Source organism: Ruditapes philippinarum, unplaced genomic scaffold, assembly GCF_026571515.1.
Source record: "Ruditapes philippinarum isolate M1 unplaced genomic scaffold, ASM2657151v2 ctg1033_1_1_1_1, whole genome shotgun sequence".
In the NCBI taxonomy this organism is placed as follows: domain Eukaryota; kingdom Metazoa; phylum Mollusca; class Bivalvia; order Venerida; family Veneridae; genus Ruditapes; species Ruditapes philippinarum.
Window position 1 is genome coordinate 173,605 of NW_026854271.1, and position 25,368 is coordinate 198,972.

General features: G+C 31.2%; 2 protein-coding genes across 2 annotated transcripts in view; both read left to right on the forward strand.

The window, feature by feature from the left end:
* LOC132739600 (RNA polymerase II elongation factor ELL2-like) overlaps positions 1-12,737 on the forward strand; it is a 49,573-nt gene extending 36,836 nt beyond the window's left edge. Inside the window, exons 12-13 of the mRNA XM_060727346.1 lie at positions 367-8,816; positions 9,147-12,737. Coding sequence (XP_060583329.1) covers positions 367-525 — 159 coding nt within the window. The 3' untranslated portion in view covers positions 526-8,816; positions 9,147-12,737. The remainder of the gene's footprint in view (positions 1-366; positions 8,817-9,146) is intronic.
* A 1,341-nt stretch (positions 12,738-14,078) lies between these two features.
* LOC132739602 (uncharacterized) lies at positions 14,079-24,618 on the forward strand. The gene is made up of 9 exons (XM_060727347.1): positions 14,079-14,147; positions 17,290-17,387; positions 18,354-18,444; positions 18,789-19,165; positions 19,551-19,755; positions 21,406-21,523; positions 21,899-21,987; positions 22,393-22,506; positions 23,128-24,618. The coding sequence occupies exons 1-9, from the start codon at positions 14,145-14,147 to the stop codon at positions 24,343-24,345; spliced, it is 2,313 nt and encodes a 770-aa protein (XP_060583330.1). The 5' UTR covers positions 14,079-14,144; the 3' UTR covers positions 24,346-24,618.
* Positions 24,619-25,368: the final 750 nt, after the last annotated feature.

Consider the following 25,368-nt stretch of genomic DNA (forward strand, 5'->3'; position numbering starts at 1 on the left):
ATAAAACATTTTTTTTTTACACTTTAACTTGTCCAGGAGGCTTACAGAAGGTCATTAATGAGGTTGAAAATAGCCTTGTGATTTCCAACAGTGTCACTGTGCTGATATTTTGAATTCTTTTCTTTTAAAGAGAAATTCATAAGAGCTAAGGATGAATTAAGTATTACTGATAAAGATATTGAATGAATAAAATTTTTATATCAGGGGCTTCGCTTAACTTCAGAAAAGTTAAATAGGTGACTTTAGCCAATCCTGTTATTGAATGCTTGATTTGTTCTTTTGGTGCATTAAACTTAATAATTGTTTTAACTTTGACATCATTTTCGTAAAAACATTTTTGAATTTTTGAACATGTGTATTTTTCAGAATCTGGAGGAAAAAATCCGCAATCAGTATATGTTACAAAAAAGTGATCCAAAGTTTATAGAACAAATGAAAAGATACAAGTACCTTCATAATAAGCTGGCTTATATTAAAAATCTTATCATGGACTATGATCAAAAGATTGTGACAGTGTCATCTTAGCAGTGACCTTTGACCTTTGGACCTTGGATGACCTTCGACCTCTCATTTTTGGATTCAGCTTTACCATAATACAGGAGAATCCCAAATTGTTTATTTATTGAATTCTCTTCCAAATAATTATGGTTCCTTGTGATAAAGGACTTTTTGTGATTTTTTTTTGTCTTGCTTTGTTGTGATTGGATAAGACATGATCATGTGACATTGCAAATGATTCTTTTTGTCTGTGATGATTCTACTTTAAAGGTCTTTTGTATCAAGTACAAATTAATGATGATCTTTTTTATGTTTACTGTTCAAAAAATTTTCTACTCCATTTTAAGCTTTACACAAATTTAAAACATGTGATAAAAAAAGAATATTGGCTTTCTTTAAGGATTCTTTCCTTGAGTTTTTGAACGTGATTGGCTAAACTGAGGGCATGAATATCGCTCTGTCGAGGAAGAGTATTATTTTCTGAGTATCGAATCTCGCTGCTAACAAATTCCACGGAATTTCAATAAATGGACATACCTGTAAATGTGTACTTTCCTCTCATTTGCAGTGTCACATTTAGTTTGAAACAAAAGTGTTATGTGATAAAATAGAAATATCAATGAGGCCATATTGTAAAAATTATGTTTCTATGAAACTAAACATTGTGAATTTTGTTAAGATAGATAGGCAATGTGTTAGAATCGGTGGCATTTTTCTCAGCCATAGATAAAGTGATGTTACATAATCTGTAAGAGAAATGTCTAAAGCTTCAAAATTATCAGTGCAACATTTGGAATTTTACTCCTATAGATTACTGTTCTGACAATAAAAACTACTTTTTTGGCCTAACATACCAGTTTTGAAAATCCTATGTTAGATTATCTCCCCTCTCAAATTTGTTTTAGCTTTTCTTGTACATTGTATTTATAATATGAGGTGCTAATATTTAGTGTGTACATTTTAAATACAGATACAAATTCAGTCTTTAATAAAAGCCTCTGTTCTGTGATAATTATAATTTTGGAATTTGAATCAAACCTTTTTCTTCTTTACCATTGTTGTGAATAATTCATAGAACACAGTTACTGAAAATATAAATGTTCCCCTTCAGTAAAGAGTCAGGCCAGCCTGTACATCTGTTCAGATTGACCAGTCACTCTATTACTGGCTGACCAACTTAAAATTATCTATTTCATATGACAAAAATCGATTCCAAGTTAACTTAACAAAGAGAGAAATTTTCAAACTTAAAAAAAAATGAATAATGAATTAATGCTTTTAATTTTTCATATGTAAGCGTTTAAAGACGTTAGTCATTTCTGTAATATTTTATACCATTTACACTTGTTAACATTGATTTAAGGTTTAAAAAACACTGCATCATCAGCACTTATAAAATGAAGAAAATGTATATAAACTTGCTATATTAGCAAATATGTATAGAAAATTTCCAGTTTTTTTTTTGTTCTCCATTATAAAACTTGTCTGCAATTTCTTATCATTCATTATCTGACATATATTAACACTGAATCAGAACTAGTTCCTATGATCAATCAAGAAACAATGTTAGGAGAGTTATGATGATAAATATTTTTCAGTGTTTTGCCCATTTTTTGCTTGTTTAATTTAATATGATGTGATTTGTATATTAATCCAGTTTTTGCTCACATTTTTTTTATATTGAGATATAAATCATGATAAGTCCATGACAAATTGACATCTTTAAGATTTTCTTGTACATTTTTGTAGTGCCATAATAGTTGCAGTTCTCTGTTCTGTTTGTACAGTAAAACAACCACCTTGTATCTAAATGTATGGTAAAAAATATGAATCCGAATTTGTTACGGTACTGATTTATAAGTAAGATACAACAAAAATAATGTTTAAGTTTCACTATCTTAATAATCCTTTACAGTCTTACTGCAACAGTCTTAATTAATTGTCTTAAAATCTAAGTACCTTTAACAATTGTTCTTCAGTGTTTTTTGCCCCCATTTCCCCATCAGCTAAGTGGGAAGTGTTATGTACAGCCATCTTTGAGCCATGATTGTGACACGGTTTCTGGGCAAAATATTGTAACATGATTTCTGGGCAAAATAGTTCCCTTGTAAAAAAGAATTTTGCAGATAATCTTTTAAACAAAGCAAATGTATACTTTGTGTCTACGTTTGTAAAATCCTTTCACTTCATTCACCTTTCAAAGGTTGTTGAGAAGTTTGATTAAGAGTCAATACTGATAATCCAGATTTTATATAAGTTTCTTGTAAATACTTACTTTTCTTTGTTTCATAGGTTAAGTTTGATTGCTATTGTTTATAATCTCACATTCCAGAGAATTTCATACTGTGAAGAAAACTGTACGAGCCGTGTCTTTGCTTTAAGTAAGATAATTATGTGATAAATTTGATATCAAAAAATTAATGTTCAAACTGTATCTTTAGTTTTATATCTTGTAAGCTAGCTGATGGAAGTTAGGGGATTCTTGTCTGTGCCTGAAATACTACATGGTCTTGGACATGGGCAATATGACACTTTTAATACAGTGTGACTAGTTGAAGATTATTCTTTGAGTATGCATTATTCTTTGAGTAGTTAATAGTTATAAAATGAAAATAAGCATACCCATTTTTACTGCATTTAAGTCTTAAACATTCCCATTCGCAGGTGATAAAGATATAGTATAGAAATTATCAAAGTGATGGATAATTGTTAACATGTTAAGAAATTACATATAATAATATTATATAGTAGCTTTGTATAAGATTTATTGACTGTGTAGTAAAGTTCCAAGCCAATGTTAATTTTCACATATATGATATAATGGTAAAAATTGATGCCATATTGTTGTTTAAATAGCATAGTAGAATATCTACTTTTCAATCTTTTTTTAAGTAGAAACAATATTTTTATATGTGCAGCTGTTGCAACTAAAGGGTAAAAAAAGACATTTAAAACTTGAAATAAAGTATTACAATAAATGATATGCACCAGTAATACAAATTGATAACTAAGAAAGATTAAAGGTTTATAGAGAAAAGGTTTTGTGGCGGCATTACAAAATGCTGACAATTTTACAAACTTTATTTGTGATTTGTTGATGTTTTTTTTACAATAATTAAGGGAACAAAACTCCATTATGTTTGAGCAAGTTAATAAATCTTGAGAAAACATTTTGTTAAATTTGATGATATTAAAATATCAGAGGACTTAGTTCTGACTAAAGCTTCACAAGTCACAAATGTTAATTGGTAAATTGTAGGATCTATTTAATTTTAAACAGAACTTATTTTGATTGACTTCAATGTCCTTCTTTTGTGAATTTATGATTCAAGTGATATTCAGACAATTGATTTGACATTAGCCCTTTTTGAATGGACAAGTTGAATGGACTTGTCCATTTTTCAATCTGAGCAAAACCATTTATTATTGTAGCGAAAATCTCAATATATTAAGTGACTGAATAATGAACAGTGCAGATCATGATCTTACAGCAGGGATATGCAAGGTGATCTTGGTCTGCACTGGTCTGATGGATACAATAGAATCTGCATAGACTAAGAGTTACATTTATTAATGGTGAAATGAAAGATAATATGAACATTGAACATTATTATTATTTCAGTAAATTTTATTATTATACATGTTTTCTAGCACATTCTGCCTACTCTAATTTATGCCAGATATAAATGGATGGATGTACTTCAATAATGGCAAAGTTGAGAAAAATGAGACATGGTTACATGTTGAAATTATATGTTTAAACATTGTTAATGTAAAGATATTTTCTTAAAACTAGCCAAGTATAGTCATTTTTTCGACAAGACAACTGTTTCATGCATAATAACTGAATGTGGCATTAACTATAGATATAAGTGTGTAGAAACACACATGTATATATATATTATTTTGTGACTTTTACTTCAAGTTCACATGCCCTGTTTAAATATTTGTGCTTCCTACAAATGCTTATTTCTTTCTCTATCTATCCTTTTTCTGAACATTTTGCTATGTATAATGTATTGTATTCCTAAGGTATATTGTGGGTAAAAACTTACCTTTCCAAAAAAAATTATATATATACAAAAAATAGAAAAATATTTATTTATTTAAAAAAAACCTCAGTCCTGTTTCAATAAATGTTACTATATTTAAAAAGGATTAGATGTCTACTCAGTTTAACAGTAAGTTACAAAGTTAAAATGCCAAATGTCTTATGTAACTATCAATTCCTTGATTAAAGACCACCCAAATATAAAAACTTGTCTTAAATATCCAACAGTTTAGCGTCCCTTTTAAGTCAGTTGTATTGCAAAATTACTGTAATTTCTTTATAGATAAACTGCCAAAACCACCTATCAGTAAACAGATCAATCTTTCACTATCTTTACATTGGTGTCTATGATATTAAGGTGTACTGTATTTTTACCTGCCAAAGGTCTCAAGATAACAATACTATACCCTTATATTTTGATGCAGACAGTAAGTTGGAGAATGAGAATGACACTGGCCATGTTGTATCGTTTAGAAATGCCGTTATAATACTTGAATGTAATCCATTTGTTGTTACCTATGATAAAATTTAAGTACACATTTGCTACATGTGCATTTTCTTTTTATCATAAGTGCTTTACAAAAATATGAGCTCAGAGGTTCATAGTGTTGTATGCAAGAATCTTATGTTTTCAGCAGTTACAAACCTGAATATCTGGCTCCAGTATAACTGTTTGAGGAGATAAAAAACCTATGCTGAGTTTCTGCTGACTTGTTACCCCAGATTCAGGTATTCAGGCCTGTGACTGATGTTGATTTGTTTTCTTGCATATATGTAACATATTGATAAAATGAATGATTGTTTGTAATGCTCTTGCCTTGACACAGCTGCTTATGTATACATAGACACAACTTGTGGATAATAGAAAAAGTGTAGTTTATTGACAGGTGGTTTTTAAAACAAGCAATTTTGTACTAAAAAATTTGTTTTCAATTTGAGTGGTTACATGAAGCCTAGTCTTTGAAAAGTATTTTTTTTAGATCTTCCCTTAAGTTTAAGGTGGGCACAATAGCAGTTTTGATTAATATTTCAATTACCCAATACCATGGCAGGGACCTTCTTTTATCTTTGTTAATTTGACAGACTTGAATTTTTAGAACAAGTAGCAAGGGTCTTATTTCTTTTATTACTAGTACAGTGTTAAAAATGAATTGTGAATGGAACTTAAATGTTGCAGGAATAAGTTGTGAATAGTTTTGAAACAGGACAACAAAAAAATCAAAGGAAACGCACTAAAAAAATCTGCTTGTTTCAGTCTGGTACACAAATACACCTATTTGTTTGTACCAGGCAGAAATGAACCAGAATAATTATCAATCTACAATAACTTTTTGCACTAATTCTTTTCTTTTTCTTGTTTCATTCATATATCTTTTTTCTGTATTTTCTGATATACTTTACTTCTTCAAAAGTGACCAGAATGATCAGTTCATTTGATTATGCTATAAGTATGGTGCCAATAAGGTTGCAAATCATTCTTTGAAGTACAGATGTTTTTCAATCCATTGTATAATCAAAGTTCAAACTTTGTTAAAGAGACATAAATTTTTATGTTTCATACAAAGCTTTACAATGTTATATGAGCATTATTTGATGAATTAAACTTATATAATGTCAATAAGTTTTGACTTGCATACACCATCAGTATAGAGCTGTGCCAGCGTGTACATCCCTATAGTACCACCAGACACTATATGATTACTGACTCAGTTTTCGAATCTTGAAAATGAAATCCTGAGTAATAAGACTGTTCCAAGGTCAAAGCAAAGTCCATAATATGTAACAGGTTTAATATGTTAGTTAAAAATAAGTGTTCTGAAGAATGTAAGTTTTAACTATGTAACATAATTCAACCATGTAATCTTATCAAATCCATGCCAGTAGCTTCTTGCATTATATTCAGTTTTATCTGCATATCCTTTCAAAATTGACAATCTGTGTTTTTCTACTCATTAATGGGGAAGTACATTTTATAAAATTTAATATGGAAAGATTGAGTGATATACAGTCAGGTCTGTACTGAAGACCATCTCCAAATATAGACAACCATGTGCAGAAAGACCAGTCATTGACAAACCTGTATTGATTAAATAGAATAAGATAACCTCCATATAAAGACCACTTATCTATAAAGGAAATGTTCAGTCTCTCCCTTGGATGACTGGCCTATACATACAGGTTTGACTGTAATTGTTTTAAGTTTCTATTGATAAGATTCTGACTGTTACATGTAGATTTACCACATCATGCTAGGTTGGGTGCTTTTGAAGAAGTGTAGTATGTCTTACATTATTTATTGGCCCGGGGAAATGTTTGGTTTGTTTGATTTCTTTTTTCATCTGGTGCTCATCATGTTTATAATTATACCAAGACATATCAAGTCGTGTTTCACTTAACAAAAAAGCGTAGTCAGCGTTTTGAAGTTTAATGGCTGTATAGTGTTTTGGGGATTAATTTGTGTAGTCTTTTTTTGTGTGTGTATTATTTTGAGAAATAATACCACATGTATTTAACAGTGTTTTATTATGATTGGAACATAAGGGAGAATGCTTGTGTCAACATTAAATGTTTTAAAAAATGAAAACAGCTCGTTACATTCTGTTGGAAGATCTATAGTCAAGAATGTTAAAATACAAAGCTTTCATCAATAAATCAAATTAAATTATTGTTGTGAAAGTATAAAGAAATTTTTTTTTTGAAATTTTATATTGGGTTTTTTAAATCATTGCCGTTTGGTCGTCACTACTAACATTAAAACATGGATAAAGTCAATATACTAAACAGTGTAAATGCTTTACCAGGATATGGAATGTTAAAAGTGATATGAAATAAAATGTCTCCTATCATATATTGTCTAGGTACCTTTCATAGGGAAGGCAGTGTTCTTAGGGTACATGTGACTGAAAATAATGCATAGATTGATATTTAACAAATCCATCAACTGACATTTGTAGTCTTTGTTTGACATGAACCTCAACTAAGATAATACAAGACCTATGTGCTATGCTCTAGTCGGTTGTACCCTTCTTCCATCAATCCCTGTGGAGTGCAAGGTCAAAGCAAGCCAAGTACTTTTCCAGCATTCCTAGCTGAATCCAGTAATTTTATCTTGGTTTATAGATAGTAAGGGTATTTCTAACTCACAGGCTGGGGACTTAATATCAGGGATTTCATCTTCTGAGACTTTTCTAGGTGTCTTTGAAAGTCCCACTAGTCTCCAGTGCTTGGGAAGCATGGGTTATAATTGACCAGTGCATTGTCACAAGCATGTGCTATATTTGTTATATACATATAGGTGTAAGGATTTGACCTGACACATATAGGGGAAGGTAAGGTCATGGAATAGCTCAGGTATATTTTATGGAATGTGATTTTTGTATGCTTGGAGGCTATTTGATTTGTTTTGCAATTATAATCTTTCTGAGGGTATAATTATACACACTGATTTAACAAGAAATGTTAAGTGAAAGGATTGTACATGGTTTTGGATATTTTAAGGGAAAAAAGTGAAACATGTCAAGTTTCAACAGCTTACAATCAGATGGAGCATATAATCAATTGTTCTTTTTCCCCTCCCTCCCCTGTCAAGACGTGCATCTTACTATTATATTTTTAAATAGAACAGACATTTCAGTTTGTTTTATTGAACATGCTTTTTTACTGGTGTTATCTCTTTTCTTGTTCAATTCTTCAAAGTGTTATACACTTCACTGTTGTTGCCTTTTTCTTCCTTATCAAAACAATGCTAATTACTAAGTGCTTTCCAAAAATATAATGTGTTATAACAGTTTATTTTTTGCCATTTTTTTCTCAGTTGACACACATGATGTTTATATAATATATTGTTTATCATGATCTTAATGACTTGTGCTCATGTCAGTGAAAATGTTTATATGGAGAGTAAATTTAGAGATTGATGCTTATACTTAGTGTATCAGAGAGATGTCATATAGAAACAGTATAAATGGGACACAATATGTTTTAATTTTTTGACAAATGACCAGGCATAGTTCTAGATGTAATACTGATAATATTGTATGTACTGTAGATGCTGTGTAACCGACATGAGATGTTGATTTAGTATTATATATTTTAGTAATATGGGCACATATTTGAATAGAGGTGCAATGTACCAGCTTGAACACCTTGACAAATTGACGATGTTAAACATCAGTGATATATGAAGATGGTATAATTTGACATCACGTAGACATGACACAACTTTAATAACATATAGATATAGTACAACCCGACATTGTTGTGAAAAGTTAAAACTAAAATAACATGAAAATATGGCACAATTTGACATTGTGTCCCAACATTGTTGTAAAAGGTTAAAACTAAAATAACATGAAAATATGGCACAATTTGACATTGTGTCCCAACATTGTTGTAAAAGGTTAAAACTAAAATAACATGAAAATATGGCACAATTTGACATTGTGTCCCAACATTGTTGTAAAAGGTTAAAACTAAAATAACATGAAAATATGGCACAATTTGACATTGTGTCCCAACATTGTTGTGAAAAGTTAAAACTAAAATAACATGAAAATATGGCACAATTTGACATTGTGTCCCAACATTGTTGTAAAAGGTTAAAACTAAAATAACATGAAAATATGGCACAATTTGACATTGTGTAGACATGACTCAATTTTGACATCTTTCAAATAGAAGATGGAATGCTGGTCAACTGTAGACACAATAATACCATGATGAAATACTAATACAGCTCTGGTTAGTATATACTGGACCATGTATCACTAGGGTGACATATACTTATAGTAAAAAAACTGAATTGCTGTGGTACCACTAAAGAGATCATACACTTGGTATAAAAGACATGGTATGGTTTATATAACAATACATGGCTTGATTAGAGTGAGGTATGGTAGACAGTAGGTATACACAAAATATCATTAAAACAAGATATACACATGATATGTCTAAAGTGAAGTGTGAAGGGTAATAGGTAACAGGTCACGATATTATTGAAGTAAAGTATTGACGTGACACAGAGTGAGGTATGACAGAGAAATGGTATTGACACAATGCCAGTATTGAAGCACAATCAAGATGTGAGGTGACTGAAGTGAGGTGTACGACTGTAACTGATTGTGGTCAAACCACCAACAAATTTATATGTGACTGAATGATAAAAGACGAATAATTGCTGTAAAGGTTAATTGATGGGGAAAATTCCAGGGAAATTCAGTTTGATTTTCTGCGGTTCTTTTTTTTTGTCTTTTTTTTTTCCCAAATATTACTTGATAATTATATAAATATATGTATATATTATGAAATGGGGACTTTGCATTTTTTCCCTCATTTTTGTATAAATTTTATTTTGAGAATGATTGTATAATGCACATAGTGAATATGAAATGAATGTGAATAAAGCTATGCTTCAGTTAAAGTATTCTTCTATACATTATCAAAACACCAAATAACAGGTAAAAACCACCTCTCATCTAATTTTGCCGAAATGTTTATTTTATAACATTTGCAACTGGAAATACTTCAGGTTTTGCTTGACATTGATTGTTTTTTTTTTTTAGCTTTTTCATTCTTTGAGTCCTATTAATTTCTGCTTAAGTTTTATGAATTACATAGTTGTCTATCGCAAGTAAATAAAAATGAGAAGAAATTTTACTGACTTTTTGCTGAAACGTTTTTCTATATTTATGTTCTAGTTTGGATTTTGGATTGATTGACTTAATTTCAATTGGGGAAAAAAATGTCATATTTCAGGGTAAGTGTTACTATAAAAGTAACTTGTTTTGCAAATAAAATGACTTGACCTTGACCTTATATACTGCTTTGAGGCTGACATTGTAAAAGTGAATCAACTGTTTTTCACCATAGACATAAATTGATTGAAGTTCTCATTGTGAAAAATGTCTTGTTTTTTTTTTAAACGAAAGACACAAGTTTTGCTGTACTAATGGCGTTGTATATTGATTTTTTGTGGTAAACAAATGGCTTGACCATGTTATGTTAGTGATAATGGCCGAGTTTTATTTTTATTTGCAGGAGGTCTCATTGTAAAAATGAATAATTCAACTTTTATTTATCATGTTAACTATACATTGACTGGATTTCACAATAAAATGAAATAATTTCTCTATGTTCAAATGACTTGTCATTATTTTATTGTGAAAAAAATGTATATCTCAGACAAAACTTTTTTTTTTGTTATCTCACAATTCTGACTTGTATATATCATATTTATAATGAAATATATTTATTGTTATTTTTTTGTTGTACATAGATTATTATTTACCTGTAACATTGGGATATGTTTTTTAATCTTTCTCTTTGGTAATACATGTACTTTTTTATTTATTCAAAATTCCTGGAATCAAATTGTTTAAAAATATATTATTGATTAGAAAAAATATTTAATTTTGATAACCAATGTTATCTCCATGTCTTTAATAACTTAAATACTCTCTGGTTTAGAGGATATTTCAGTGCTCTTTGGTTTAGAGATTATTTTTGTACCGTCTGCTGCTGTTTTGTTGAAGTAAGCATGGCAGGCCAGTTTTGATAACCTGGTCTCTTGTAGGTTAGTGCTATAAACATGTTATGTGCTTTGTAACAAATTTTGCAGAGGTATTTTTACTCTACAGTGACACTTTCACATATTTTGTTTGAAAAAAAAACAACAATATGCATGACAATATTTTGATGTGTATAAAAACAATGAAGTAGTTCTGTTGAATTGTTAATCATAAGTCATTTTTTCCTTTGGCACATGTAACCATAAGTTTAACCATCAAGTTTTCTTTAACAAATAAACTTGTCCTTTGTTGTGTTTCCATGACAACAAAACCAAATTTTTGTTACCTGCTTATTTTGATATATCAGAAAACAAAAAATATGCTACCATCCATACAGAGTGTGGTCAGATTGTACATATTTATACAGGCTGACCAGGCTCTATACTGGTGGCAAAGTTTTAATCAAGTTTGACTACAGCAGGGTTAAAGAAAATGGGAATACATTACACAAGTATTATGAACAAAAATATGTAACAACAATGATATTTATATACTCATATCTGAACTTGACAAATAAAAAAAATCTGATACATAAAATCAGACAATAAGATGCTAAGTATTTTATGTCATTTTATACATACAAGGCTGAAATGTTATTTTCTAGGAAAAGAAAGCCAGATACTGATAAAATCCAATCTGACAGAATGATCTCATTAAGAATCTGATTATAACCATGTTGGATAAAATTCTAATAAACTTATTTCATGTAGTTGGTAAAATTTAAAATTGTTTTCATTCTAAATTTCATTTTACTTTGTTTTCAATTATAGTTTTAGGATTTATACAAAGTATATAGATTTCTCTCTGATTTTTCTTCTTCTGTTTTAGCAAAAAACATCTAGATTTATAGTGGTTTATGTACAGGATTTTGCACTTTATTTTCAGTTTTGTTTTCTAGTCATTTTTGGGTTAGCATTTTATTGAGATAAATTCATGCATTATTTTGTCTTTAGTTTTAGCAAAGCCTGTTCTAAGTTTCGACTTTTTTCAAAGAAAACTGTCAATTATTGATTTGTTCAAATAATGAATTGATAGAAATTGACATTTTTTCAATCAATGACAAATTCTTTAACCTAGATATGTTCATTTTACTGATAAACTTATAAGTTTAACATAATATCCACACAAGAAATTGTTCAATTTTTCCATATCTATTTAAAACAAAACCTGGAATAACACTGTTTTATGTAATTGGTTTTATATGAAATGAGGAGATTTTGTTTGGAATGCATGCTATTGAGTTGTTTACATGTTTAATAAATGTGGTGTGTTTTTTATGTTAATCATATTTACTTTGCATGAACATTTGCTCAGTACATTTACATAGCTTACAAAGAAGGGTAACTGTATAATTAAATAAATGAGTTTTGTTGGTATGAATGTTGAATATAAGAGGAAAATGATGAAATTGAAAAGCTCAAATTCACAGAGTGTAGGAATGTAAATATGCTAGGCATATAAGCTGTGTAAATGTATTAATTAACTGGTCAGATATTCATGCATTGCTTGCCCCTCGTGTTTTAAGGATCAATGGACCAGCCCTACGGATTGTGAGATAGAAATCGTAATAAATACTGCTAGCATTGTCAAATGCAGACTAATAAACAGCATTGCAAATTTTATTTTCGAGTTTTTCTTATTCTTGTATCCCTTCTACACCCACCACATCACTATCGAACAATTTGTGCCGAACAATTACTGCCGCAAATTTGGACCTATCAATTGTTATACAGTTCATTCCTGTCCAAGTATAACCCCATTATATTATCCAAACATATCATTGAAATCTTGTATAATACATGTATTATCATTTTGTATGACAAATATTGTCAGAAATCCTAGTCTAATGACTGAGATACTGTGCTATATTTCAATATTTTGTCAGGATTCACTAATCCCAGTGTTTGACTGGGATATTGGTATTAATCTCGGATATATAACGACTGCAGCATTGGAATTATCTTTTTACGTATATGACTGAAAAATACTGTGATATTTATGATTACAAAGCAATAACTGCACTTATCTTAATATATGAATTAATTACTAGAAGTGACTAAAAAAATTGGCCCAATCTAAGTACAGTACATGAATATAACAAAAACATTGTTTATACCGTAAATACTGACACTTTACCCAGAATTATTAGATAATTGCTGGCACTTTTACCAGTATATGACTGATATTTTGCCCAACATTTGTCTGGGATAAAGACATATTTTTTTCACTGAATGACCGAAATATGCTTCCTATCAGAGTAAAATGTCTGAAATACTGGCATTTTTCCCAGTACAAAGCTGAATTCTGATATCCCAGTATATGACTGAAATACTGATAATTATATAAAAAAAAAAAAAAAAAACAGAAAAAAGTAACCAATGAACGAGCATCTGAATATGATATTTCTGTCGCTTTCCTCTTCTCTGCTGTCACAATAAGTTAACCCCAGCAAAAATGGGCCAATCAATGGACATGCTCTTGAGTGCGGTTAAGTTATACCTGCACTCCAGTTAATGCACTGTGCATGTATACGATTTAACTCTAACACATTTTCAACAAAAAGGTCCCCATGTCAGAATTATTGCTACGAGGGTATAGGGAATGTACTGTTTCAATAATTTTTATACATGTCAAAGCCTGGATTTATAAATAACCGTATGAAATCGCTTTCTTATTTGTTTACTTTATTCGCATGCCACATTCATTGTCTAATTTAAAACTCCGCCCATATCCATAACTTCATATTTGCCAGATACCACGTCAATACCTGTTAAATAAGTCAACTTATTTTCCACATACACCAGTCGTGTATGCAATATATTTCAAATATATTGGAACATTTGATTGTATAAGAAAGTGGGACAAACGGTAACATTGATTTAATTGCCAAAAATGCGGACATCAATTCAAAAGTTTACCGCGTTCTAAACTTTTAGTCTGGTTACGTCAAATTTTTACCTAATCGAGGTCGATAACAGTGTAAACAGTAGTCCAGTCGTGTTTTTATTTGTAAACAAGAAAAGAATGTTATGGTATTTTATGTCACTCATCATTGTTTACATGTTTCTGTATAATGATTTACGACTTGTATCCTTTCATTTGATATTCAAAGCTTATTTAATGTTTGTGAGAATTAAGTTAAGAAAATGATTAAAAGTTTTATGTTTTCGCGATAGGTAAAGTAGGGAAGTTGACGAGCGTTTTTTGTTAAATTATTCTAAAAAAGAAAGTAGATCTAATAATATTTTTCAACATCTAAGTAAATTTAATGTATCTGCTATTTTTTCAACATGAAACGCTTGGATTAGTAGAAAATATAACGTAAGTTACTAACCTGGGCTCTTAAACCGATTGACTATACGATACGGTAAGTGTAGGCTATCCGAATCTAAAGCAGTCCGAATCACTTCATTTAATTTCAATAAAAAGAAAATGACATGTTCCTAATGTTTCCTTGGACAGAAGAAAAAAACTAGCACCTGTGTGTACGGATTTTAGAATCTGTCCGCAGCTATTTTTAACTTTCTGATTTTACCCACTATTATTTCTTCAATATTTATGTTTCTCTACAAAATCACTCCGATTACTTCTATGGTTAGGGTTAGTTTTTTGGGTTAGATTTTAGAGGGTCCTAGGTTAGGATTAGGATGTTAAAATATGGATTTTGCTGCAGACACATTCTACAAGTGCTCCAATCAGTTTTTATAGTAGGTTCATTCCGTAATTGTTGTACATGTATATAATATATTTATAGTCTGATTTTATTGACCTGTCAATTATGAATACATAGAGGATATTCAAGTTTTTTCTATAAATACATGATTTATATTTTCATTGAGTGGTATGAAAATAAATATTTCATGAGTGGCGGTAGCCACGAGTGAAATATGGTAATTTTCATGCCACAAGATGAAAATAAATCATGTATTTATAGAAAAACTTGAATTTTCTGTTTATTATGTACATTTTTCTCTTTTTTGCAATAAAATTTGAAAAACTTTCCCTTAAATGTTGTGTACTGGTATAATTTAAAAGAAAGTAGTCCGGCAAGACACCAGTGAAAATACGGAAAATATGTTTCACTGCAGTGAAAAATAAATTTTTACAGTGAAAATACGGAAAATGAAAATACGCATTTTATTTCATCAATATTTCTCAATATTTCATTTATAAGTATATAATAAATTATAGCACTCATTTAAATATTCGATCCCACTTCGGTTGTGTCCGTTTATTTTACGAGAATTAATATGGAGTATATAAATAACGTTTGGAAAACTCTCACTATCTTAATAAAGATTCTCGTAACATCCGCATTAGCGCAGCGGGTTAAGTGATTACCTACTGCATGAGAGGTCTGAGGTTCGATCCCTTCTTTCGGCATTCTTTTTAGACTTATTCTTTCTTTATTTTTAAGATTTTTTTAATAAAATGGTCAAGCGCCTGCAAAATTGTCTACACGGATATGAAACACCTAAGAAACCCTGAATTGTCACATTTTGTATTGTATTTTACGGTACTGAAATTACATTTATTGATTTTAATCCGAATGAATTTTCAGAATTAATTCTATTATAACAAACAGTTATAATATAACAATGTTATATACAAAAGTACAGTATTTACAAAGAAAGTGCAAAAACATAATTATTAAAAACGGAACAACCATAACTTTAAAAATGTTGAAAATAGTTATGAATAAGAAAAAAAACCTGGACATATTCTGACTTGATCTTACAATACATTGGACATTCAGATAAAATACCCCCGTAGTGCACCCTATTGCGCTATAACGGTCAGTGTAACTTATTCATCGAAACTAGATAAGTTTAATCACATCTTACTGCGTACCTCTCACGGAATTTACCGAGCATTTATCGAATATTAATATATGCTGTGCATTGACCGTATAATTAGTATGGAATTGACAGGTTAATAAAACCAAACAATATAATATAGTACCATGTAATTAAACATCTCTTGCTGGTTCAAGGAACACTTGTGTTTTTTGTTGCCTTTTTATGACACCGAAACATACATGTACCCTGAACAACCAATATTCAAACAGTTAAGCTATTTTAAACCAATATTAAATGGTAGGGAAAATGATGCTTTAAATTTATTTTTGAATATATATTAAAGCATCTATCAATGTCTAGAACTGCAGGCTAGTATCACTTACAAATGATCTGTTTTACAGTCATCAATGATAAAAATTGAAAACAAATTATGATTCCCCTATTTAAAGTCTAATGAATATTGAGAGGTACATCACCTTAATAGTTATTAGATTGAGGGAAATGGTAACACTATGCAGCCTATTCTTTATAAAAAATCACTTAACCGGATTTTTTTTATCGCTATATTAATTACGTGACTATTATATAATTAATATACATGTAGTTAGATTAGGATAATTTTGCATTATTACACATAAAACAAACAGTTTCTTATTATTTTTTTGCTCTAAAAATACCTGACAAAACTATCAAGTTTGTCAATATAAAATGTGACTCTCAGCAATTCAGTCTTATATGACATCAGTGCCGCAGAATTTAGAATGTGTTCGAATTTAGGTAGTGATTGAAAAATGGTTGTTATGGGGAAACTATCAGCCAAAAATCACTATTTAAAATTTATTGTGGATGGCAATTCGCAGAATTCGAAAGATAAATTTTAATCAGTTAATTTAAGAATCTTGAAGATATTCCTGACCACTTTACGCTTTAGCTATCCATTTAAATGGTATGCTGCAATGGTGCACACAGCAGTATGGGTACCTAAAAGAATTAAATAAAAAAGCTCATATCTTATATGAACGAACTGCATTATTTCAAAAAATCGTATCTAGAATTTAAGAATTTAGTATTTGGTAATTCTAGTGTTGAAACTATTCCTATGTAATATTTATAGAAACGTTTTCTTTACAAACATTACGATTTATAGCCAATATATAAACGGATTACCAATTTTACCTAATAATTTTTGTTCAACATATCAATTGTCGCGTTTTCAAAAAGCGCCCGTGTTTACCCGGACGACTTGCAAATGCCTTACATATTTTTAGTGTCATTCTCTGGAATAATAATGATAAAAAAACTTCTGTAGACTAGATTATAGCATGTGTTTGAAGTATGTCAATTGTCAAATAAAACGGACTATTTCTTATTGTAGAAATTTTATTGTTATGGCAACATGCCTGACCACCACGACAATTTATTAAGTCAAAGAGACGATTCATACATCACTGAAAGTGACAACAGCTTCAAAAGGTTTGTAAAAAAAATGTTGTTTAAATATTGATATAGATTTAGTATTAATTGCCCTGCAAAAAATTTTGTTTAAATATTGATATAGATTTGCTATTGAGTATTTATTGCCCTGCTTTGCCTCGATATGGACAAACTTCTTCCTCTCTGTATACAATATTCACCCGCCAAAATGGGCGTTAACAGAAATATTGGCCAGAATGTTACCGGGACTATTGGGTCAAAGCGGCCTCTGTGCCTCTGTCGCCTTGAGATTCAAAGTCCCTGCTATTTCTCGACGTTAGGATAACGTTGTTAAAGTTAAATGCAATATAAACTGATACTTATTTGATCTTTATATGGATGGACATGTGTATATACTACTTTATATTTCATTGCATTATTGTTCTTGTTTTACATTACAATTAATTATAAACTACTTAATTTCAATATTTCTGTTTATCTGTTGATTGCCTCCTATATTCTTATACATGTACATGTATATACAACAGTAGCCCTAATTACTGGAACGATTTAGAATTAAGGTCACTGCTACATATTCTCTTCCTTGACTATCTTCCCATTTATAAAAATCTTTTTAGGGTAAGAATGTATTTCACCGTCATATTGTGGAAACCGACTGCAATCATCGCAGAAGCACCTTTTAATTTTTAACTAGCAGGTCCAATTATTGTCCAAGCATTTATTATCTGTGTTGGCAATACCATTAAAATTACCCTGGAATTTTACATGAGAGATATTCAGCGACGGTCTTTTTCATGGCATTTTAAATTTTCGTTAATTTTACAAAACTAAATACATGAAAAAAGAAATTCTAATATCTGGTTTGAATACGATAGGGAAGTAATATTTGTAAGGTTACCAATATGGAAAATCTTTTACATTACTAATTAGAACAATGTAGAAATCACATTTTCCCGACGAGTAAATTGGTATAGATTGATGTCAACCATGATATTTGTCTTTCAGTCATAACAGATTGAGTAACATCGATCATAGAAGAAGCCAGTATATACCAGACCAGTTTCACCCTAATCAAGCAGATTTTACTATCCATAAGGTATATTCCAGTTGCTTGTTCAATATGTTTTGTCTCGTTCAATATGTTTAAAACATTATATGTGCCACTGGCAGCCGGTACATGCCAGACTATCCAGCTGAGGGCGGAAATCAGGCCGAGTTATCGTTAAACTCTTGGAATTTTGACATTGTTGTCATGTATAGTGATCATGAATAACTGCATGTGCTGAAGAAAACACTTCCATCTTCATATAAAAGATAGCTTCAGTAAAATAATTTTTAATTGCAGAATTGCCAAATGTTATAAATTGCCTGACCCTTTGTTTTATTTGTTCATTTATTTAAAAGATTGGTTTTGTTTCAACTTATTCATATGTTGTATAGGACCCAAATCACAGTTTGTCTACAAGACATGATAATTCAGAAATACCAACTGCCAATCAGAAAAATAAACTCGACATGGCACGACCGTTTAGTTTAAACAAACCGCCCGTCAAAATGGACAATCCAAACACGTATCCACAAAACCAGAAAGAGGAAATAGGTGCACACTGGCCTCCTGTGTCCGTACCTTCTCCCAGAAGTAGCAAATCAGACAGAAAACGGCATGAAGAGATGTTAAGCAGAAGTAGTAGTACCAATAAATCACCACGACTCAGAAAACCAAGTACACCATCAACGACACAACATGCAAACCCAGTACAGCTACCATGTGGGACGACACATAGTAGCAGTAATGCAGGCACTCAGAATACACCTAGGTGATTATAACCATTTATATAGTTAAATTATTTCATCCTTCAGTTCTAATTATATTAGATCCCAAATATAAATTACAAAAACTATATTGCCTCCATGTAAATCCGTCATATCCAGCAATGTTTCACCTTATTTAACAAAGGCCTATAAAATTCTCTTTAAAATCATGCAGTTTTCTGAACTTACACCGTTTTTTATACTTCCCAAAATTTCTGCGATAATTCTTCACAAAATCTTTATTTCCGTAAACAATTACCCAAATCAAAGAAGGATATGACTAACATACATCGTTACATGTGTTCAGCTTTTATCCAGTTTTGTAAATAAACTACAAGAAAGTAGTAATATTGCACTGAAAATATAAAATTTATTCATTTTTTTTCGTAGCATGCTAAGTGATGGACCAGTTTGTCGAATCTGCCATGATGGTGATCGAATAGAGGTGCTTGTCTCCCCATGTTATTGCGCTGGTTCCGTTGGATTGTTGCACGTGTCTTGTCTACAGATGTGGCTCGGGTCCTCTAATAAAACGTCGTGTGAAATCTGCAACTTTAAATTCACACTGCAAAAACGGGCATGTCCGTTCTCACGGGTAACTATCATTTTCTATATTGGTCCGAAGTTTTCATAACCATTGAGTTGACCAAACGATTACATTGTGCTCATTGTAACATCGACGCTGATTGTTTTTTTTTATATATAAGACACGGAAACAAATCAAATAAACCGGGACCTTTTTAATGTACCGGCTACTGGACCATTTGAATATATATATGCAAAAACTGTCCCGGAAAGAAATCACCTGTATGTGAATAAAAATCACATATTTGTAGGATCTTACGGTGCTTATGTTACAGTTATTAATTTTTTTAACGTGCACACCAACATATTACTGTTGTGTTACTGCCAGAATTTACTAGAAATAATATCACTTAATACTTCTGTTACTGCTAACTTCACTTATACAACTTAAACAATGCTCAGCAGAAACATATTTGATTTGGTAACTGATGTTAGAGACCTTTACTTACGCCTTGTAAAGGTTGCTGACCCCAAATCTTCTACCAATGGATCTCATGGTTCAAGTTTCACTTGGAGCGTTTAATTCTTTCATATGAGTAACATATACGAGAGTGTTGCAAAAAGTTCTGTCAATGAGCTTGAATCTTTTAAACGCTTAGTATTTTCAAACTTATATTTATTAAAACCTTCAAATATTTACCTTTGTACCGAATCACATTATATAACCTTTGTACTTTCACCAAACTACAATTGAGCAGGTGCAGTATAAAGTCTTCATTTGTAAACCAGAAAAACAAAACTTAACAACATCACACTTATTTGAGAGGATCGACCGCTGGAAATCTTTTGTTTGGACGTTATTTTTATTGTAAAACTCATTTACATTCTTCAATACTGTGTTCTTAGGCGATTGAATAAATGTACCACTTAAAGAACTTTGCTTGTAACATCTTTTACTAACTTGAGGCTTAGACATGTACACCAAGATAATGTTACCTGTGTATAAGATATAAATAACTATCGAAACTTTGTATCTTTTAAAGAGAGAAAATTGTTCCCAGGTACATTTAAATTATTGCTTCTATTATTTGCCAATTAGCAATTGGGGAACCCGCCCAGCGCAAATCTTTCCAAAATGCAAATTAATTCTAAAAAAAAATTCACTGTCATCTGATATACCAGTACAATTTTCTTTTCTTGACAGAATCGCATCCTGTTCGGCAAAAACGTTGACCTTGCAACGGACATTGCTTATGGACCAGAGGCCTTCCAAAACGGGAATAATCTTAGACAAATAATGTTCGAACTATCAAGCATTAATCAGTCCCAAAAACTGCGAACATTGAATTAACCTGAAGTCAATATCTAGCACACCATGCTTTGAATAACCATCATTCCTTCAATACAGCTACGTCTTACTGTCAGTTTATATATGTTACAAGTAAACTTGCCAGTATATATGACGGCATGTACCTAATACATTTTGTGAAATATATTTTGCGGCCATTATAAAAGCAATGTGCGCGAAATAAACGGATATCATTATTGACTAAGGAAGCCCATTATTGACAGAACTGTTTGCATTTTTTGTGACTTTCATTTCAAAACACAGGCACTGAGTCTCTTTGATTTCAAATATTTTCTGTACAATGAAGTTAACTTAATTTTGAATATGTCGAAAATATATAATAATATGCATTATACACGTATTTCCTTTCAGTTTCTGGCAAATCCGGGTTCTGCTCGTGACAGACGGAATATGATATTGTACATGTTGAATATATTTCTGGTAACACCGTTGATAATCACCATGGCGGGAGCACTGTGTTATCATGGCAGTAAAGTATTTTTTGACAATTTGATAAAGGCCAAGTGCATCTCTCTGATTAAGCCAGCTTTTTTGTTGTAATAAATAGAGTATGGTCATGTATTCATAGCTAGTGCATTGATAACGTTTTTATGTTGGAAAATGTTCTCATGTTTGGATATATCAGCAGTAACATGATTTTTAATTTGTATAGCTATGTCTACAAACCAAATCCATTATATCACATTTATTGGATATTCAACTATGGTAATTATCCACTTATTCGTCAGTTGCATTATGTATTTATTTCGTGTTAACTACATTAATCTTATTTGTAAATTGCATTTCATGCAATACAATGTATATCATGTTCGGCATTGGTGATATAATTATTTTACATTTACAGATAAAATTCTGTCGGACAGACCTGTGGAGAGATACGCTGTTATAAGCTTAGGTGTTGCTTTAGTATTATCCTACAGCTTGGCTGCTATGGTATGTTATATTGCTACTTTATCATTTACCCTCATTTTGATAACGAATTAGCTTCTCGTTAAAGTTGAATAATCATATCATATGAAAGATATTATAACGCCTTCTGCGTTTAACCATTGATGTACAGAACTACATATGTATTTGAAATCAGTTTTTACTGCAAAAAGGCAGAGACAGTTCTGATATTTAAAAATTCATCTCGTATGTAAGACCGCATTGTTAGTAAACAAAGTCATTGGTGTTTAATCCGAATTTTAATCTTTAAAGTGATCAGCAACAAAGTGACAATTCAATCATACAAAACATTCAAAAACATCAACAAGAAATTCGTCATAAGTTATATAGAATATACATTGTAAAAGATCCCATATCATTGCGTTCACTTCTGGTTTACCATCATTGTAGTTCTCCGTGAGGCAGATTTGTTGGTTGTACAAAGATTGGAAGATGTTCCACCAAGAAGTTATATTATTATGTACTCCAAGTGACAGACCAAAACAAGATACTGATAATGTAAAAGTAAATATCATCATTTTCTGTTTATTATTTACTGTTGTTTTTAAATGACCGGCTACTATCCTAAATAGCGTAAAGGAATAATCAATCTAACAAGGGGAACTTGTTTATGTCATATAATAATAATGGCATATCTGAGTGTTTAAAGTGCAGTGCATGTGAACGGACGGCCGTCATAAATCAACGATTGAGCGTGCATTGTTTCGATTAATAATTGCATTTTATGTAAAAATATATACTAATATTGACAATACATGTACTTAGCGTTCAGAAACAGGCGTATTCTTAATTATTACTACTAATAAATGTATTTGTATTAATGATATTTTTAAAAAAGAAAAACGACAAATCAAACAACAGCAGCAACACAATAGAACAAAACAAAATTAAATCAGTTAAACGAGACTGCTCGCGGACTATTGATCGCGGAGATACAGTCATAAATGAACCTTTATTTAATTAAGCTGCTATGCACAAATCTTGGAATCAAAGTAATATGGTAGCGACAGTTGCAAATCGCGCCATGTTCGTTGCTTTGACGTCTATATGTTTAAATAAATCACAATGAATTGAAAACACCATAATTGCCACCATATACTTTGGTGTTTATCTGGTACATTGCAGGGACAAAGTGCAACTCAAATATCAGGTAGTGTCGGTTCTCGGTCGACATTGGGAAGCATCAAACTGCAAAAAATTAAGGTGAGTGTAACAGGTCGTATGGCAAGGTACAAATTACGACAGTATCAAGGAGCATCTGCAACACCGACAACAACAACAACAGCACAGAATACAAAAGGACCTCAGAGAACATCAGACTTTTCCAGCGATCATAGTCACAAAAACAGAATGCATAGTCGTTCCAGACATTCAATGTCACCAATAAATCACAAGAAAATACCGGATCAAAATAGTCATTTCCAGCGTCAACCAAGTGAACCTCGTTCAAGAAGGAGTTACAGTGGAGAAAAAACAAACACATCAAAAGATGGGAGCTATCTCCGTTGTAATACTGGAGAGCATGTTGGGGAGCATACTGGAGAGCATGCTGTAGAGCATACTGGAGAGCATGCTGGAGTTTCACATTTAGGTCATCAGAGTGATAGACATCGTCGGCATTCTAGTCAATATAGTTCAGTACCTACTTGCAATAAAGATAGTCATCACCAGACACCTCTTAGAAGGTTAGATGAATCTGCAGAAAGAAGATTTTATAAAGGGGAAGAGGACAGTGGTGCAAGAAATTTACCAAAAGGATCAAGAATAACGACAGACCCTCCTGCATATATTGATGGGAACAGAAATGCAGGACGATTAGAAAAAGCCGACTTAAAACTAATGCACACACGAGATGCAGATAAAATATTCAGTCGTGGAGGAAGCCCGTCTGACGATGACAGCTTGCATATGAATTTACCGTACGACGATTTCGTAACGAAATGGATCAATGATCAAAAGAACATACTAGGCACAAAGAACAAACAGTTAATAGAACATCGAGATGCTAGAGTAATGTGCCAATCAAACGCTCGTGAAGAAGTTTTATGTGAAGCTGTTCAGTCTAATTCTGAAGTTTTTGAAAAATGTAACACTCCTGGCCCAATACAAAACACTGTCACAGCTATAGAACATGAAGAAGCTTGTAGTTCCAACCAACTGTCTGACACTTTAAAGCGGGCCAGGAGTTGCATTGAAAAGTCAGACTTTACAGTCAGTGCACCTGTCCCGTTAACAACTCATGCGTCTTATACGACATATTCAGCGTACACTGGCCATATTGAAGTAGATTCTGATGATCCAAATAATATAAAAACCAAGTTCTCGAAAAAGTACAAGACTTGAAATTGTCTAGAAATACCTAGAATTTTTCTGTTGTTAATAAGATAACTTGCCAGCGCCTCTGGTAGTTGAAATGAAATTAAATGTTGTTTTATTTTAGTTCAAATGAACATACGCCAAATATTGTTGCTTATTAAATGTTGTTTTATTTTAGTTCAAATGAACATACGCCAAATATTGTTGTTTATTTATCTTGATTGTTGTTCTTCGTTATTGAAGTTTTCAATTATTAAATCTCGTTTTTTGTATGTCATTACATATATGTATGCTTTGAAACTGTGTTCCTTTTATTATTTCTTTGCTGTTTTTCTTACGTCTATTAAATACCTACATACACATTTTAATCTGATTGATACTTTAAATTCCAATAAATATCACAATTACCGGAAAGGAAAGAAGGCTGAAAATGTAACGGTAATATGGGGGAATGAAAGCTGAAAACAGGAACGGAAGTAAAATTCATTTAATAGAAGTTGAGATATTTTATCCCAGCCGGAAACGGAGGTACATAGCTCAGTACATCTTTCTCTGTTTAGACGTTCGTCCCCACGGCGTCCTCTTAAAACTATTTCAGTCAGAAACCTTAAATTTATAGCTGGTCACATATGTCATTGAAAAGAAGATCGGTGCTAAAACAATTATAACCCTCTTTTGTGAAACTTTGGATTCATTTTTTTTCCTCATTATAACTTCTCAGGTAAATAGATCTAATCTCAAGGAGGAAAATTGCAGTGTACACGAACAATAGCCATGTTGCATAATTGTCTTTTAAACTAAAAGGTCCATTATGCCCCAGAAATGCTTTTGTTTACATTTCTCAAAAGCTTTTTATTTTTGATGCACTTTTATAGTTTCTAAAATGTAACTCATTGAACCATCTTTTTCTTCTTTTAAATTAGTTCTGTAATAGTGATTAGAAGGCAAAATACTACTTTGTTAACATTTTGATATTTTCTTGACAAATATCTTTACATTTGGCGCTAATTTCGTCATGTTAGCGTCTAACGTGCTCTCAAACTATTTTTA

Coding starts and splice junctions, on each gene's coding strand:
- LOC132739602 (XM_060727347.1), top strand. Junction 17,388..18,353: donor AGTGACAACAGCTTCAAAAG/GTTTGTAAAAAA, acceptor TTTGTCTTTCAG/TCATAACAGATTGAGTAACA. Junction 19,756..21,405: donor GGGCATGTCCGTTCTCACGG/GTAACTATCATT, acceptor ATTTCCTTTCAG/TTTCTGGCAAATCCGGGTTC.